We start from the raw sequence: 17,364 nt of genomic DNA on the forward strand, positions 1-17,364 counted from the left end.
AGGCTGAAAAGATGTCCAAGTGGGGGCTTCCCTGGTGGCGCAGTGGTTGAGAGTCCGCCTGCCGATGCAGGGGACACGGGTTCGTGCCCTGGTCCGGGAAGATCCCACATGCCACGGAGCGGCTAGACCCGTGAGCCATGGCTGCTAAGCCTGTGCGTCCGGAGCCTGTGCTCCGCAACGGGAGAGGCCACAGCAGTGAGAGGCCCGCGTACCGCAAAAAAAAAAAAAAGATGTCCAAGTGGGCAGGAGCATCGCTGAGCCTTACTCCTTTTTCAGGGTTCAGACATTCGCTGCAGGCATCCCTCACTTAAGTGGAATAGACTCTGGATTTGCTATATAGGTATAAATAAAGTATGCCACACTGGATTACATTTACAGAGTTCCATCATTTATGAAACAGAGAGTCTGTTCCTTTAAAATACTGCTCTCCACACAGAAAGCAGTAGAAGAGCAGTCACTTGGATGGGGAGGAGGTTGGACCTATGACTCTCAGGAATCCCAGGAACCTTCCTGCAGTGGCCACAGCTGGGGGATGGGTGGTGTCCACCCCTTTGGCTCTGTCTCCACCCTGGGCATCTGACCTCAAGTGGTTCTGACCTCTCTGACCTTGGCCCTTGGGAGGACCTCTTGACTTGCCTGCTGTTGTCATTTCAGATTCGTGGATCGCACCTCTTCCTAGGGAAGCCTGAGAATTCCTCAAACTGGGAGCTTCAGGTGCTCCAGGAGCAGACCGGTCAGTGCTTTGAATTCACATGTTGGCAAAACAAGTTATTTAGCATCGCTCCAAAAGGTTAACATTAATTACCTCTAACAGGTGGGATTATGGATAGCATATTTTCATTTTGCATCTGTGCATTTTTAAAATTTCCTTCAATAATTACAGATTACATTGGTAAGAAAGAAAAACAAAACATTTCTTAAGTACTGCTTAAAATGAGGGTTACATGTAAAGTGATGCTTCTTCACCTTAAGTGAGAAACAAGCTCTGCTTTTTCTCTCCTGCCTCTCACTCTATCCCTTGTCCCTGTGAGCAAGGCTGCCCCACTGCTTCATCTGCTCTTCTTCCCTCATCCACTAGTCCCAGCAGCTGCCTTCTTGGCTGTTGGTCTGTCCCCACCTCCTCCTGCACCAGCCCCACTTTAAACAAGGCAGGAAGCCATTCCCTCTCTGTGCAGAGCCTGGAGGGATCTGGCACAGGGAACATGGGGTCGAATCCAAAGTGATGTCTCCAGCCAGTCCTTCCCTTAAGATGCTTGGCTGGCCACTGTGATTGGCAGAAATGCCCGAGTGACAGGCAGCAGAATCGACAGTTCGGAACAAATGAAGCCCCAGGACACAGCCTAACAAGGCGCTGGGCCGTCAGGAGCCTGGCTATTTCTGACTTGCCCTATTTAGGGGCTCCCTTCCCAGGACTGTTTCATAATCCAGGGTCACTTGACATTTTGCAGTATGACATCCACAGGACATGACTGTAAAAAAACAAAAAAAACCCTGGTTATTCCGTACTTTTTATGCCTTGAGAAGAAGGCAAGTTGAAGCTTTAAAAATCCTGTAGTTGTAGCATTCTTGATGTTACTGGTACCCAGGTGTCCTGACAACAGTTACATTTGCAACTCTGGGCAAAGAATAGGTTGGAAGACTGTTTCAACATTTTCCATCAGTACAAGATCATACCGACACAACTGGGGCCTGTGAAAATAAGATGAAATATGCTTGTCAATACAATAATAAAAATACCCCATTCTAGTAGAGTAAATTATATCATCTATTTCAGATATAAAATTATTTAGCAATTATTTTTAATGTTCTAGGGAAATGCTTGTGCTAAATAAGCAAAGCCACATCAACAACAGCAAAAAAAATCAGGGTGTAAAATTTTATTTACCATATAACTTCAACTAGGTTTAAAAACAAATAGAAAGGGACTTCCCTGGTGGCACAGTGGTTAAGAATCCACCTGCCAATGCAGGGGACATGGGTTCAAGCCCTGGTTCGGGAAGGTTCTACATGCCGTGGAGTAACTAAGCCCGTGCGCCACTACTGAGCCTGCGCTCTAGAGCCCGCGAGCCACAACGACTGAAGCCCGCGCACCTAGAGCCCGTGCTCCACAAGAGAAGCCACCACAATGAGAAGCCTGGGCACCACAACAAAGAGTAGCCCCCACTCGCTGCAACTAGACAAAGCCCACGCACAGCAATGAAGACCCAGTGCAGCCATAAATAAATAAATGTTTAAAAAAAAAAGAAGATTAGAAAGAAATAACCAAAAATTTTAACAGTGGTTGCCTCTGAATAATGACATTATCCATGGTATTCGTCTTCTTCCTCCTAACACTTTCTGTACTTTCCAGATTTTATAAAATGAATATGTATTCCTTTGATAATCAGGGAAAGAAGTATTAAAAAGTCCCAGTTTTAAGATGTAATGATTGGGCTTCCCTGGTGGCACAGTGGTTAAGAACCCGCCTGCCAATGCAGGGGACACGGATTCGAGCCCTCATACGGGAAGATCCCACATGCTGCGGAGCAACTAAGCCCATGCGCCACAACTACTGAGCCTGCACTCTAGAGCCTGCGAGCCACAACTACTGAGTCCACCTGCTACAACTACTGAAGCCCACGTGCCTAGAGCCCGTGCTCCGCAACAAGAGAAGCCACCGCAATGAGAAGCCTGCGCGCTGCAACGAAGAGTAGCTCCCGCTCACCGCAACTAGAGAAAGCCTGTGCACAGCAACGAAGACCCAATGCAGCCAAAAATAAATAAATCAATTAAAAGGAAAAAGAAAAACTATGCTATAGTTTGATGACTATGCTCTTAGAAAAGAAAAACTTGTATTATTAAATGTTTTGAGGTGTCCTAAACCTTCAGGAAAAAGGAATTTATAAACATAAAGTAGTAACTGCTCACATCATTTCCTGTCTCTGTCCACAGATTGAACACTAGGAATATATGTAGGAGTGGCATTACTCACAAAGCACACATACCATCACAGCTTTGTTCTTTCTCCCCCTCTTTGCCTCTCTCTCTTTCTACACACACACATGCAGTTTATTTTTTCTGAACCAATTGAGAATAGGTTGTTTACCCCTTAATACTTCAGTGTGTATTTCCTAAGAATAAGCACATTCTCAGTGCAGTTATCAAATTTAACATTGATATAGTAGTTGTATACTGTATCAATGGAATAAAATATTTCAAATTTTCTGTACCTTTTTAATGCTAGGCTGTGTTTTATCAGTTTTGCAAATTATATGAGGGTTTCTTTTCTACAACAAATTATCAGTTTGCAAGCAGCGTAGGTAGAGTGATTAGGGAGGAATCGTGTAACTCTAAGCATATAACAACATTGTTTCTTTGGATCATTGGACCGTTTGTCTTTAAGTGCATACCAGTAAATTTTTCTTGGATTACCGGACAATTTATTTTTATCAAGTCTAGTTTTGGAAAACCCCTCACTTCTTTCATTGTGATTGATGAAGTCATGTTAAAACATAAGACCAAGCAGATTGGACAGGAACCAATAACATCTTTGGAAAACAGAGGCTTGTCAGACGTTGCCTCAGCTCACCTCTCTGGATGGGCAAGTGACCTTAACTTCATTCGGAGAATCCTGAGCTTGTACCTTGGGCCTATTACAGATCCTGTAGAGAACACCAAGGAAATGGCTGCCACTTTATCCAGATCTTGATTGAATCTTGCAAGCAGACTCACTTGGTGGTATTTCTGAAATGTTGTGGGTTCACTGGAAGGAAGAAATAATATATTTTTAAGTGGATATGAATTACCAATGAAAGAAAACAGTTTTGAAGCATACAAAATCACTCATCAGCAAGAAGCCATTTGACCCCATAGCCTGCACTAGCCGACTTTCATGGGCAAAGTCCGTTGGATTCCAAGGGACTGCATAAGTGAAGCTGCTGACCCCAGGACCGATGAGATGCTGTGACATTGGAAAGGTATGCGCTGCCTACTATAGGCCAGACAGCATCCTCATCTCTTGACACATTTCTCCAATCCCCTGAAAAATTCTGCAAGGTATTATTGTCTTCATTTTACAAATAAGGAAACAGGTGCTTGCAAAGCTAAAGCTCACCCAGGTCACAGGGCTTCTCTGTAGCAGTGCAGTGATTAAAACCCAGTTCTGGCTGAGTTCAAAGTTATGGTCTTTCCATTAAACTGCATTGCTAGATGCACAGGTATATTTTTTAGCCACACTAGATACTAACTTATTTTTTTTAATGCAAGCAGCCCTATAAGTTCTTTTTTAATTTATTTTTAAATATTTATTTACTTATTTGGCTGTGCTGGGTCTTACTTGAGGCATGCAGGATCTTCGTTGCTGCATGCGGGCTCTTAGTTGTGGCATGTGGGATCTAGTTCCCTGACCAGGGTTCGAACCTGGGCCCCCTGCATTGGGAGCATGGAGTCTTAACCACTGGGCCACCAGGGAAGCCCCTAGATACTAATTTAGAAGTTGTGCTTAAGCATATATTTTTTCAGTTCTGCCCTCAAGAGAAACCTTAAAACAGCTACAACCCAGGTTCCAATACTTTTTTTTCCAAGTGTGTGGAGATGTTTCCTACAATTGGAATCCCAAATTGAGCCTAAGGTGTATCCACTAGGGAGATTCACCTGGGTACTGTCCCGCTGGGGAGCTGCAAGAATAGGCTGAGGAGAAATGATTGCTCCAGGAATGAATCCTTAGTTTGGAGGTCGGGATGGGGGTGAGGAGGTGCCTGTCACCCCAGCCTCACTGTGCAGAGCAGAAGTGCCACAAGTAAAACTAATCCAAAAGGTTGCCCAGATTTTGGTTTCTAAATACCATCTCCACAAAATGGAACTAGGGCTCCCTGGAGAAATGGTTGATTCCAGGGCTAGGGCAGGGAAAGTACAAAGTGATCCTGGAAAAACATGTGTGCCAAAAGTAAGGAAACACTCAAAGAGTGATGGAGATGTTCAAAAGAATATAGAATCACGCCCATTAGGGTGGCTACTGTGAAAAAAACAAAAACAGAAAACAAGTGTTGATAAGGATATTGAAAAATTGGAACCCTTGTACACTGTTGGTGGGAATGTAAAATGGTACCGCCACTATGGCAAACAGTATGAAGGCTCCTCAAAAAATTTAAAATAGAACCACATGATCCAGCAATTCTACTTCTAGGTATATACTCAAAAGAATTGAAAGCAAGGTCTCCAAAAGATATTTGCACACCCATGTTCATAGCAGTATTATTACAATAGGCAAGAGGTGAAAGCAACCCAAATGTCCATCAATGGATGAACGGATTAAACAAATGTGATTTGTACCTACAATAGAATATTATTCAGCCTTAAAAAGAAAGGAAATCCTATCACATGCTACAACATGGATGAGGACATTATGCTAAATGAAATAAACCAGTCACAAAAAGATAAATATTGTTTGATTCCACTTATATGACATATCTAAAGTAGTCAAATTCATAGAAATAGAAAGTAGAATGGTGGTTGCCAGGGAGTGGGGGAAGGGAGAAATGGATGTTGTTACTTAATGGGTATAGAGTTTCAGTTTTGCAAGATGAAAAAGTTCTGGAGGGACTTCCCTGGTGGTCCAGTGGTTAAGACTCCACACTCCCAATGCAGGGGACCTGGGTTCGATCCCTGGTCAGGGAACTAGATCCCACATGCCTCAACTATAAAGAAGATCCCACATGCCACAGAGAAGATCCCGCGTGCCGCAACTAAGACCTGGCGCAGCCAAATAAATAAATTTTTTTTTTTTAAGTTCTGGAGATCTGTTTCACAATAATGTGAATATACTTAACGCTACTGAATTGTACACTTGAAAATGATTAAAATGGTAAATCTTATGTTTTTTTTACTACAATTAAAAATGCATTTAAAAAAGGCACTGGCCAGATTTGGGACAATTTGAATATCAAAATAAATAAATAATGATAGTAACTGATTATAATTCCCCATTGATAAAATATAAAAATCTTGGAGTCTGTATTGATGTATTTGGACATAAAACAAATAAATGAATAAATAAATGAGAAAAAAATGCCTTTCCTAAATGTTGAATTAGAAAAATCACCATATGGCAGCCATCAGAGTAATAATTCAACCACAAAACATTAAAACCAGTGGGTAAAAGTTTGAGGAGTAATGGACCATTTACATGGTCTCAAAGTACCTACCCACAAAATACTAGTTAATTACAAAGGGAAAAATAGTAACCTTAAAGTGGAGAAACTTGGCAGAAATCACTTTAATTACTTGATCCACATTAATGAAACAGTCGAAATTGTGAGCCTCCTAATAGGATGCACTGAGGCAAACATTACGTCACCTTTGTGGTGTCTTTGCCAAAGATGCATGATCTGAATCTAATCGTGAGGAAACATCAGGCAAACCCAAACTGAAGACATGCTAAAAATAATTGACCTGTAATCTTCGAAAGTGTCAAAGTCAAAAGAGTCAAGGAAAGGCTGAAGAACTGTTCCAAAGTGAAGACTAAAGAAGCAGGAAAACCAAATGCAGCCAGTGATCCTGAATTGAATCCCTTTGCTACAAAGGACATTATCAGGACAATTAGTAAAACTAGAATGGGGGTCTCAGGATCAGACGGTAATAATGTATCAGTATTATTTCTCTTATTTTGATGGTCAATTGTAGTTATGTAAGAGAATATCCTTGTTTGTAGAAAATACACATTAAAATACTTAGGGTTGATGAGGCAGCATGTTGGAAATTACTGTGGAATGGTTCAGAAAAAGAAAAGGCTCTTAGTACTATTGCAACTTTTCTGTAAACTTTAATTTTCCACAATAAAGAGAAAAAAAAAAGCTAATAGGAAAGGAGTGGTTGAATTAAAGAGGGTTATAAGCAGCACCACTCTGGTCCTCTCTTGATCAGAGTGTAGCAAGAGAAAAAGGGATCCCTTCCCACTTCACCAAGGGCAGCTATGGAATCAGGAAAGGGCAGGGACTCCAGAAGGTGATGCCACCTGCAGATGGCAGAACCCAGTGGGGGTACTAGGAAGGCGGGAGAAGCAAAAGGAGATCGGGAGCTGATCAGAGTTGTCCATGAGTAGAGGTAAGATGCTCTCTTCCTCCTAGAAGGATGTCTGGAAATACATGGGGAGGCACTAACCAAGCGTTGGGTTCGTACAAGAATAAATAGAGTGAGAGCCACTGAACTGTGAGTTCTGGCAGTATGGTGCACCAAATACCCTGAAAGCATTCATAATAGTGGATACAATTACAAACAACAAAAAACTAAAAACCTTTTAAATTGCACTGAACTGAGAGGAAAGGAAAGAATACTGAGAAACACCCTCAAAATATGTGAAAGTAGAAATCCAAATAGATAGGAATCCTGAAATCACCTTTTGTTGGTCTTTTTTGAAACTTTGTAACCTTTAGCTTCAATTTTCATGGCCTTGCAGTGCAGTAGGACATGAAACAAAGTCTATGGACCCCTCAAGGTCGGGAGTTGAATAGGAGAACTCTGGGGGAAGAGTGAACTAAACATGAATTTGAAGTAAACAACCTTCTACCGCCTCAGGTGACATAAAATCCCCCACCTCGAATCTTGGGATTGTGAGGAGCTAGGGGCTGAGTGCCCTTCACATGGGTCAGCAGCTAAATTCAAACTACTTGTGGTCTGAGAAACCTCAAGTTTAAAAATTTAAGTGGTCTCAGATGGATGGTATCTCCAGGAACTTGACAGGCAAACGCAAAATCTTTCTGGAGAAATCTACTCCTCATATCCTCAAAGAATTCCGGCACAGAGTGAAATAATTATAATAATAATAAAGGCATTTGTAAGGGGGGTGGGGGGAAGCTGCGGGTGGCAGGCTTTATGGCCGCCAGCTGCGGGCGGGAGGACGGATCCTAGCTGGTGGGGCAGTGCAGCTGCCGGGTCCACACAGCGCCTGCGCAGCAGCTGCAGGGAAGGGGCACCTCCTGCCCCGGCTGGGTGCGAGTGAGGAGGCCCGCAGGACTGAGTGCTGGGACATGGGACCACCAAAGCGACCTTCCCAGCGGAGCCACGTGCCCGGGGCACCCCTGCTCTGCAGGCAGGGAGCAGGCAGCCGCCTCCCCGCTGCACCAGACCCTGATGGGACCCAGATTGCTAACGGCAAAAAGAAACGGAAAAATGCAAAAGACTGGAACGATTAAAACCTACCAAAGACTTCTCAGAATTCTCAAAGAGCATACAAATATGTGCTTACATGTAAAAAATGTGATGCGTGGACAGCCACACTCAAGCAACCTGTCAAGCACTTGCTGGTGACTGTCACTCTCAGGTTTCACTGTGGAATTTCAAACTGCCTTGGGGTGTGGGAAAAGATTAAGGCACCAACCCCAAAAATAATGGCCCATAAAAAGACAGAGAAAAAAAGGAAGTCCACCACTGAGTACTCCTGTTCTAGGGAAGGGGGACATGTGGCCAGACAGCCTGACTTCCCATAGTGTCCTCAAGAAGAGCCAGAATATCACCCTGATGCTGCAGCCCAAGAGTGTTTTGCTGTTTCAAATTGAAAATTGTCATGAGGAGGAAAAGTCCATTCTGATGCTTGAGGGGACGTCTCAAACTGAAGTCTTGTGTTCACCTGTCTGAATAACAACCAATAAAAACGACAGGAACAAAATCTCTCAAGAAAGGGATTTTTAAAAGAGACACGACAGGGACTTCCCTGATGGAGCAGTGGTTAAGAATCCGCCTGCCGGGCTTCTCTGGTGGCGCAGTGGTTGAGAGTCCGCCTGCCAATGCAGGGGACAGGGGTTCGTGACCCGCTCCGGGAAGATCCCATGTGCCGCGGAGCGTCTGGGCCCATGGGCCATGGCCGCTGAGCCTGCGCGTCCGGAGCCTGTGCTCCGCAGTGGGAGAGGCCACAACAGTGAGAGGCTCATGTACCGCAAAAAAAAAAAAAAAAAAAAGAATCCGCCTGCCAATGCAGGGGACATGGGTTCGATACCTGGTCCGAGAAGATCCCACATGCCGCAGTGTAACAAAGCCCATGCGCCACAACTACTGAGCCTGTGCTCTAGAGCCCGCAAGCCACAACTACTGAAGCCCACGCGCCTAGAGCCCGTGCTCCGCAACAAGAGAAGCCACCGCAATGAGAAGCCCGCGCACCACAACGAAGAGTAGCCCCCGCTCACCACAACTAGAAAAAGCCCGGGCACAGCAATGAAGACCCAATGCAGCCAAAAATAAAATAAATAAAATAAATAAATTTAAAAAAGAAGAAATAGAAAATCTGAACAGACATATAATAAAGAGATTGAATTAGCAATTAAAAACAAAAAGCAAACCTACAAAGAAAAGCCCAGGCCAAGATGGCTTCATGGGTGAATTCTACCAAATATATATATTTTTTAAATTATATTTATTTATTTATTTTTGGCTGCGTTGGGTCTTTGTTGCTGCACATGGGCTTTCTCTAGTTGCAACAAGCATGGGCTACTCTTCATTGAGGTGCGCGGGCTTCTCACTGTGGTGACTTCTCTTGTGGCAGAGCACGGGCTCTAGGCGCCCGGGCTTCAGTGGTTGTAGCTCATGAGCTCTATAGTGTAGGCTCAGTAGTTGTGGCTCGCGGGCTCTAGAGTGCAGGCTCAGTAGTTGTGGCGCATGGGCTTAGTTGCTCTGTGGCACGTGGGATCTTCCCGGACCAGGGCTCGAACCCGTGTCCCCTGTATTGGCAGGCGGATTCTTAACCGCTGCGCCACCAGGGAAGGCCCTCTACCAAATTTTTTTTTAACACTTTCTAAAAATATATTTATTTATTTATCTTTGGTTGTGTTGAGACTTCCTTGTGGTGCGCGGGCTTCTCATTGTCATGGCTTCTCTTGTTGCAGAGCATGGGCTCTAGGCACGCAGGCTTCAGTAGTAGTGGCCCATGGGCTCAGTAGTTGTGGCTCGCGGGCTCTAGAGCTCAGACTCAGTAGTTGTGGCGCAGGAGCTTAGTTGCTCCGCGGCATGTGGGATCTTCTGGGCCCAGGGCTCGAACCCATGTCCCTTTCATTGGCAGGCGGATTCTTAACCACTGCGCCACCAGGGAAGCCCCTCTACCAAATATTTAAAGAAGAATTCACACCAAATTCTTCACAAACTCTTCCAAAAAAAAAAAAAAAGAATAGAAGAGGAGGAAACACTTCTCAACTCATCTGTGACACCAGTATTATCCTGATATCAAAACCAGACATCAGGGCTTTGGGAGAAAACATTCAGTCTTTTAATATTAAGTACATATTAACTTTTTTTTTTTGTAGATGCCTTTTATCAGGTTAGGGAATTTCCTTCAATTCCTAGTTTGTTGAGTATTTTTATATTGAAGGGATATTGGATTTTATCAAATGCTTTTTCTGCATGTATTGAGATAACCATTTGTTTTTGTCCTTAATTCTATTGATATGGTGTATTATAATAATTGATTTTTGCATGTTAAATCCACTTTGCATTCTGGGATAAATCCCACTTGGTTAAGGTATATAATCATTTTTATATTTTGCTGGATTTGGTTTGCTAGTTTTATTTGAGTTTTTTTGAATTTATATTCATAAGACATATTGATCTTTAGTTTTCAAGGATGTCTCTTGCTGCTTCTATTCAGCTTAGAAAGAAGTTCTAGCCAGGTCAGTTAGACAAGAAAAGCGGGGGCGGGGAAGACATTCAGATTGGAAGGAAAGTAGTAAAACTATCTATTTGCAGATGATCTGATATTGTACATAGAACATCTTACTGAGTCCTCTAATGAGTTAGCAAGGTTGCAGGATACAAGATCAGTCAGTTGTAATTCTGTACACTATCAATGAATAATCTAAAATGAAATTATGGAAAGAATTCAATTTACAGTAACATAAAAAAGTAAAATACTTGGATTAAATTTAACAAAAGTGCAAGACTTGTACACTGAAAACTATAAAACATCACTGAAAGAAGTTAAGTAAGACCTAAATAAATGAAAGATACCATGTCCATGTTCATGGATTGGAAGACTTACTATTGTTAATACAGCAATACTCCCCAAATTGATTTGCAGATGCAAGACAACCCCTCTCAAAGTCCCAGCTGCCTCTTGTTTTTTCACAGAAATTGACAAACTGATCCTCAAATCTATATGGAAATTCAAGAGATACAGGATAGCAAAACAGTTCTGAAAAATACCAAAGTTGGGAGATTTATACTTCCTGATTTCAAAATTTGTTATAAAGCTACAGTAATGCTACAGTAAGCTACAGGACAATGTGGTACCTGCATAAAGATAAGATATATCAATCAATGGAATAGATTGAGAGTCCAGAAGTAAACTCTTACATTTATGGTGGATGGAATTTTTTTTTTTGATGATGCCGCACGGTTTGTGGGATCTTAGTTCCCCGACCAGGGATTGAACCTGGGGCCTCGGCAGTGAGAGCACAGAGTCCTAACCACTGGACCACCTGGGCGTTCCCGGTCAATTGATTTAGACAAGGGTCTCAAGACAATTCATGGAGAAAGAAGAATTTTTTCAATAAATGATGCTGTGACAACTGGATGTTCACAGGCAAAGGAATGAAGTAGAAGCCCCCTACCTCACATCACATGCAAAAATTAACTCCAAATGGATCAAAGACCTAAATGTGAGACCTAAAACTATAAAGGACTTGTATCCAGAATATACACAGAACTCTTGCAACTCAACAATAAAAAGATAATTAGCTTAGTTTAAAAATGGGTAAGGCACACAAAAACCTGCACCCAGATGTCTATAACAGCTTTATTCAAAACTGCCAAGACAAAAAAAAAAAAAAAAAAACTGCCAAGACTTGGAAGCAACCAAGATGTCTTTTGTAGGTGAATGGATAAATAAACTGTGATACATCAGACAATGGAATATTATTTAGTGCTAAAAGAAAATGAGCTGTCAAGCCATTAAAAAAAAGGGAAAAGAAAAGGAGGAACTCTAAATGCTTATATTACTAAGTGAAAGAAGCCAATCTGAAAAGGTTATATACTGTATGCTTCCAATTACATGACATCTTGGAAAAGGCAGAACTATGAAACAGTAAAAAAAAAAAAAAAATAATAAGTTGCCAGGAGTTGGGGGAGGGAGGGATGAATAGATTTGAATAGGGAGGGAGCACAGATTTTTAGAGCAGTGAAACTACTCCGTGATCCTATAATGGTAGACATATGTCATTATACATTTGACAAAACTCAGAAAATGCACAACACCAACAGTGAACCCTAATGTAAACTATGGACTTAGGGTAATAATGACATATCAATGTAGATTCTTCAGCTGTAACTAATGTACTACTCTGGTACCAGATTTTGGTACTGAGGGAGGCTGTGCCTATGTGGGGCAGGGAGTATGTGGGAAAGTTGTGTACTTTCTGCTCAATTTTGCTGTGAACTTAAAACTGCTCTAAAAAATAAAGTCTGTTTAAAAGGAAAAGAAATGGCTAAGGGATCTGAATAGACATTTCTCCAAAAAGCTGTACAAATGGTCTACAAGCACATGAAAGATACTCAGCATCATTAATCATTAGGAAATTACAAATCAAAACCACAGTGAGATATCATGTAATGCCCACAAGAATGGCTGTAACAAAAGACAGACATGTATGAATGGATAATCAAAATGTGATATATACATACAATGGAATATTATTCAGTCTTAAAAAGGAAAGAAATCCTGTCACATGCTATAACATGGACAAAACTTGAGGACATTATGCTAGGTGAAATAAGCCAATCACAAAAAGACAAATACTGTATGATTCTACTCATATGATGTATCTAAAGTAGTCAAATTCATAAAAACAGTAGAATACTGGTTGCTAGGGGATAGGGAGTGGGGGAATTGTTATTTAATAGATATAGAGTTTCAGATTTTGCAAGATGAAAAAGTTCTGGAGAGCTGTTTCACAACAATGTGAATATACTTACTAATGAACTTACACTTGAACATGATTAAGATGGGTAAACTTTATGGGGTTTTTTATCATATGCTTCTTTATCATGATTAAAAAGAAAAAAAAACTTTTAAAGACTGACAATAACAGTGTTGGCAAGGATGTGAAGAAAGTGGAACTCTCTTACATCGCTGGAGGGAATGTAAAATGATGCAGTCCTTTTGGAAAACAACTTGGCAGGGAGTTCCTTAAAAAGGTTAAACACAAAGTCCTCTATGATCCAGAAATTCCACTCCTAGGTATATACCCAAGAGAAATGAAAGCATATGTCCACACAAAAACATGTACATATATGTTCATAGTAGCATTATTCATAATAGCCAAAAAGTGGAAAAAAACCAAATATCCATCAGCTGGTGAATGGATATTTAAAATGTGGTATGTGTGAGCACAGTGGTGCATCTGGGCCAGAGGTCAGTGGATTAAAATACAATGTAGAATATTCATACGATGGAATATTATTCAGCCATAAAAAGGAATGAAGTACTGATGAATGCTACACATGGATGAATCTTGAAAACATGCAAATGAAAAAAAAAGCCAGACACAAGGGCTTCCCTGGTGGTGCAGTGGTTAAGAATCCACCTGCCAATGCAGGGGACACGGGTTTGATCCCTGGTCCAGGAAGATCCCACATGCTGCAGAGCAACTAAGCCTGTGTGCCACAACTACTGAGCCTGCGCTCTAGAGCCTGTGAGCCACAACTACTGAGCCCACATGCCACAACTACTGAAGCCCGCGTGCCTAGAGCCTGTGCTCCGCAATGAGAAGCCACGACAATGAGAAGCCCGCGCACCTCAATGAAGAGTAGCCCCTGCTCGCTGCAACTAGAGAAAGCCCGCGTGCAGCAACAAAGACCCAACAGAGCCATAAATAAATAAATAAATAAAATTTTTAAAGAAAGCCAGACACAAAAGACCACATATTGTATGATTCCATTTATATGACATGCCCAGAATAGGTACATCTATAGAGACAGAAAGCAAATTAGTGGTTGGCAGGGGCTGGGCAGGAGGGAGGAATGGGGAATTACTACTAATAAGTATGGGGTTTCTTTCTGAGATGACAAAAATGTTCTGAAATTAGATAGTACTGATGGTTTCACATTTTGTAAATATACTAAAAACCCCTGAATTATAAACTTTAAAAAGGTGAATTTTATGGTATATGAATTATATCTCAATTTTTTTAAGGTTAAAAAAAAGAAATATATCTAAAACACATATACAGGGAGAATCAACAGGCAGATAATATCCTTGAATGTGACTTCATTTGTAACCCATAGACTGGTAAGACTGAATAAGCTCAGGGTACATATTCTAATATTATTATTTCCCTTTTCTTAAATCATAAAAATACTAAATACTAAAATGTTAAAGTTTACCTGGCAAAAAAGAGAAAAGTTCCATAATCTTACCACGAAATAGAGCAACTATTTCCTTTTCTCCCATATATTCTCTGATCGGTGATGACTTTTTCACAAACATGACTAAAATAGGAATGACTAAACATGACTAAAATAAAGATGTTAAGGTCTCTATCTTAATCAAGAAACAAGCCTCCAACTGTAGGAATTCCTACTTAGAAGAAATTCGCTATATGAAATTCAAATTTCTAAGACATATGTAAAGCAAATATGTAACCAATTATTGGCACGAATACCCAAATTTTGCTGAGTGAGTGCTCCTCATATAACTGCACAATCTCCCCTGCTGTTTCTTAGACTCTCCAGGTGAGGTCTCTGCCCACCTTCCTCATTGATGCCTATAAACTACCTGAGGCTGGTTTCTCAAGATGCGGCCCCTTAGTGGTTCCCTCCCTGAAAATGCTGCCCCACTATGGGTTTGGGGACATCGGCGCTGAAGGGAGTGTGATATCGGCCAAACCGCTTGCCCTCTGTGAGCCTCAGTTTCCTCATTTAAAAAATAGGGATGATAGGGGCTTCCTTCCCTGGTGGCGCAGTGGTTAAGAATCCGCCTGCCAACGCAGGTGACACGGGTTCAATCCCTAGTCCAGGAAGATCCCACATGCCGCGGAGCAACTAAGCCCATGCACCACAACTACTGAGCCTGCGCTCTAGTGCCTGAGAGCCACAACTACTGAAGCCCGTGAGCCACAACTATTAAGCCCACGCACCTAGAGCCCGTGCTCCACAACAAGAGAAGCCACCTCAATGAGAAGCCTGCGCACCGCAACAAAGACACAACACAGCCACAAATAAAAATAAATAAAATTAATAAATTTCTAAAAAATAGGGATGGTTGGGCTTCCCTGGTGGCGCGGTGGTTGAGAGTCTGCCCGCCGATGCAGGGGACACGGGTTCGTGCCCCGGTCCGGGAAGCTCCCACATGCCGCGGAGCGGCTGGGCCCGTGAGCCATGGCCGCTGAGCCTGCGCGTCCGGAGCCTGTGCTCCGCAACGGGAGAGGCCACAACAGTGAGAGGCCCGCGCAGCACACACACACACAAAAAAAATAGGGATGGTAATACCACTTCACAGGGTTTTAGTGAGAATTACATTAACCAATGTCCGTAATGTGCTTGGTTCAATAAACAAAGGCTGTTATTATTATGATCCAAGGATGCATTAAAAAAAAGTCACTTCCAGGGAATTCCCTGGCGGTCCAGTGGTTAGGACTCTGCGCTTTCACTGCTGAGGGCCCAGGTTCAATCCCTGGTCAGGGAACTAAGATCCCCCAAGCTGTTCGGTGCAGCCAAAAAAAAAAAAAGTCACTTCCAAACCCCGCACCCACACCTTCCCTATTTATCTACACAGTGAGCCCATAAGGCGATCGCCAGTTTCAGATGACAATCTACATGGTACTCTGTGGATGAGGCCAAGAGACAACCCAAGTGTCTAGTAGATAATAGGACCCAGGAAACATCTCCTAAGTAAATGAATGAAAGGAGCTTCAAATTCCTTTCCTTACACTAAAGAGTTTGGGGTTTTTTCCCCTTTTTCCTGATTATAAAAGTAACAGATGAAAAAAATTATTCGTTATTTTAAAACTATATATATACAACAGCACAGCAAATTGAAAAGTAAAGAGAAACTTTAAAAAGCACGCATATTCCTACCACCCAAGGGGCAATCGAACATATTTTGGCATGTTTCTTTTTCGTTATTTTTACAGTGTTGAGCTAATTTTATACTTTTATATAATTTTATAACCTGCATTTTTTTCACTTAGTACATTATAAGCATTTCATTTAATATGTTTTATAAATAACTTCAGTGTTTGAATAGTATTTTATTATATGGGAACTAACAATTTCCCCATCACTGGATTTTTAGGGTGTTTCCAATTTTCTATTGCAAATTAGATTTTCTGAGTTTCGGAAATATATATATGTTTTTATGTATATACGTATATTATGAGCTCAGAAAAGAACAGAAACGTGTGTATGTGAGTGGGTGCCTTTGGGCATGGGATTGTTGGGATGGGGCAAGGTTTGTGCTTTTATGTTACATACTTCTTTACTGTTTAAATCATTTATAGCTAGCAGGGATGACTTTTGAAATTAAATGTTTATGCAAAGGAAGGAAGGAGGAGGAAAGGAGGGAGGGGGGAGGGAGAAAGAAGGAAGGAAGGAAGGAAGGGAGGGAGGGAGGAAAGGAGGAAGGGAGGGAGGGAAGGAAAGAAAGAAAGAAGAAGGAAAAAAATTCCTGTACCAATTCCATTTGTAAAGAGCCTGAAAGATCAAGAGCCACAAGAAGTAACTAAGCAATATATCCCTTTATATATTTTATAGGACAAAGATGCATACAGACCTATAATTTAAAAGTAGATATGTTTGGGATTTAATTTCTCTGAGCAAAAAAGGAAAGAGCAAGCTGCAAAGAATCCCAGCCCAACTTACTGATTGATTTTGGATTCTGTGGTGTTTCCACCTATGTCTCTCAATTTGATTGTAATGGATCCTCTTCTTATGTTCTTGTTCCAAGTTATAATATCCACAAAGTAATGATATACTACAAAACAGGGAGAGAACATGGTAAGAGAAGAATATTACCAACTGCTTTCCTGAAGGTTCAATTAGTAAAAACCCAACCTCCCTAATAACTGAGTCTCCTTTTCTCTTCCTCTAGTTTTTCTGCAAAGATCCAGGGCAGAATTTTCTAATATTTTTTTCTATTCTCTTTGGTAAAGATGGCCTGAGTGATGGCAGAACTCAGTGGTATACAGTTGCCATGTGTAGGCATCACTCTTGGATCAGTGTTTCCACCTTATCGACTGAAATCTCATGGCCTACTGCCAAGTATGATTGGTTCACTTCAATCCCTGCCCGTTTTAGAATAAACCAAATAGGGGGCCATGTAGAGATCCTCCACAGCTGACAAGGTCTTCCTCAATCTAGGCCATGTCCACCAGCCTACCCAGCCTCCCTCATCTCTTCCCCAGTCATGCCACA

General features: G+C 41.7%; 1 protein-coding gene across 8 annotated transcripts in view; it reads right to left on the reverse strand.

The window, feature by feature from the left end:
* Positions 1-299: 299 nt before the first annotated feature.
* LIPH (lipase H) overlaps positions 300-17,364 on the reverse strand; it is a 47,296-nt gene continuing 30,231 nt past the window's right edge. For 4 of the 8 annotated variants that reach the window (XM_055084284.1, XM_055084289.1, XM_055084281.1 and 1 more), the window contains 3 exons: positions 16,813-16,924; positions 3,569-3,742; positions 306-1,689 (listed from right to left, as the gene is read on the reverse strand). In XM_055084284.1, coding sequence (XP_054940259.1) covers positions 1,602-1,689; positions 3,569-3,742; positions 16,813-16,924 — 374 coding nt within the window. In that variant the 3' untranslated portion in view covers positions 306-1,601. Of the gene's footprint in view, positions 1,690-3,568; positions 3,743-16,812; positions 16,925-17,364 lie in introns of all 8 variants that reach the window. The other 4 variants (XM_055084279.1, XM_055084274.1, XR_008617115.1 and 1 more) reach the window with 3 other exon arrangements.

This window comes from Physeter macrocephalus, chromosome 1 (genome assembly GCF_002837175.3).
Source record: "Physeter macrocephalus isolate SW-GA chromosome 1, ASM283717v5, whole genome shotgun sequence".
Lineage (NCBI taxonomy): Eukaryota > Metazoa > Chordata > Mammalia > Artiodactyla > Physeteridae > Physeter > Physeter macrocephalus.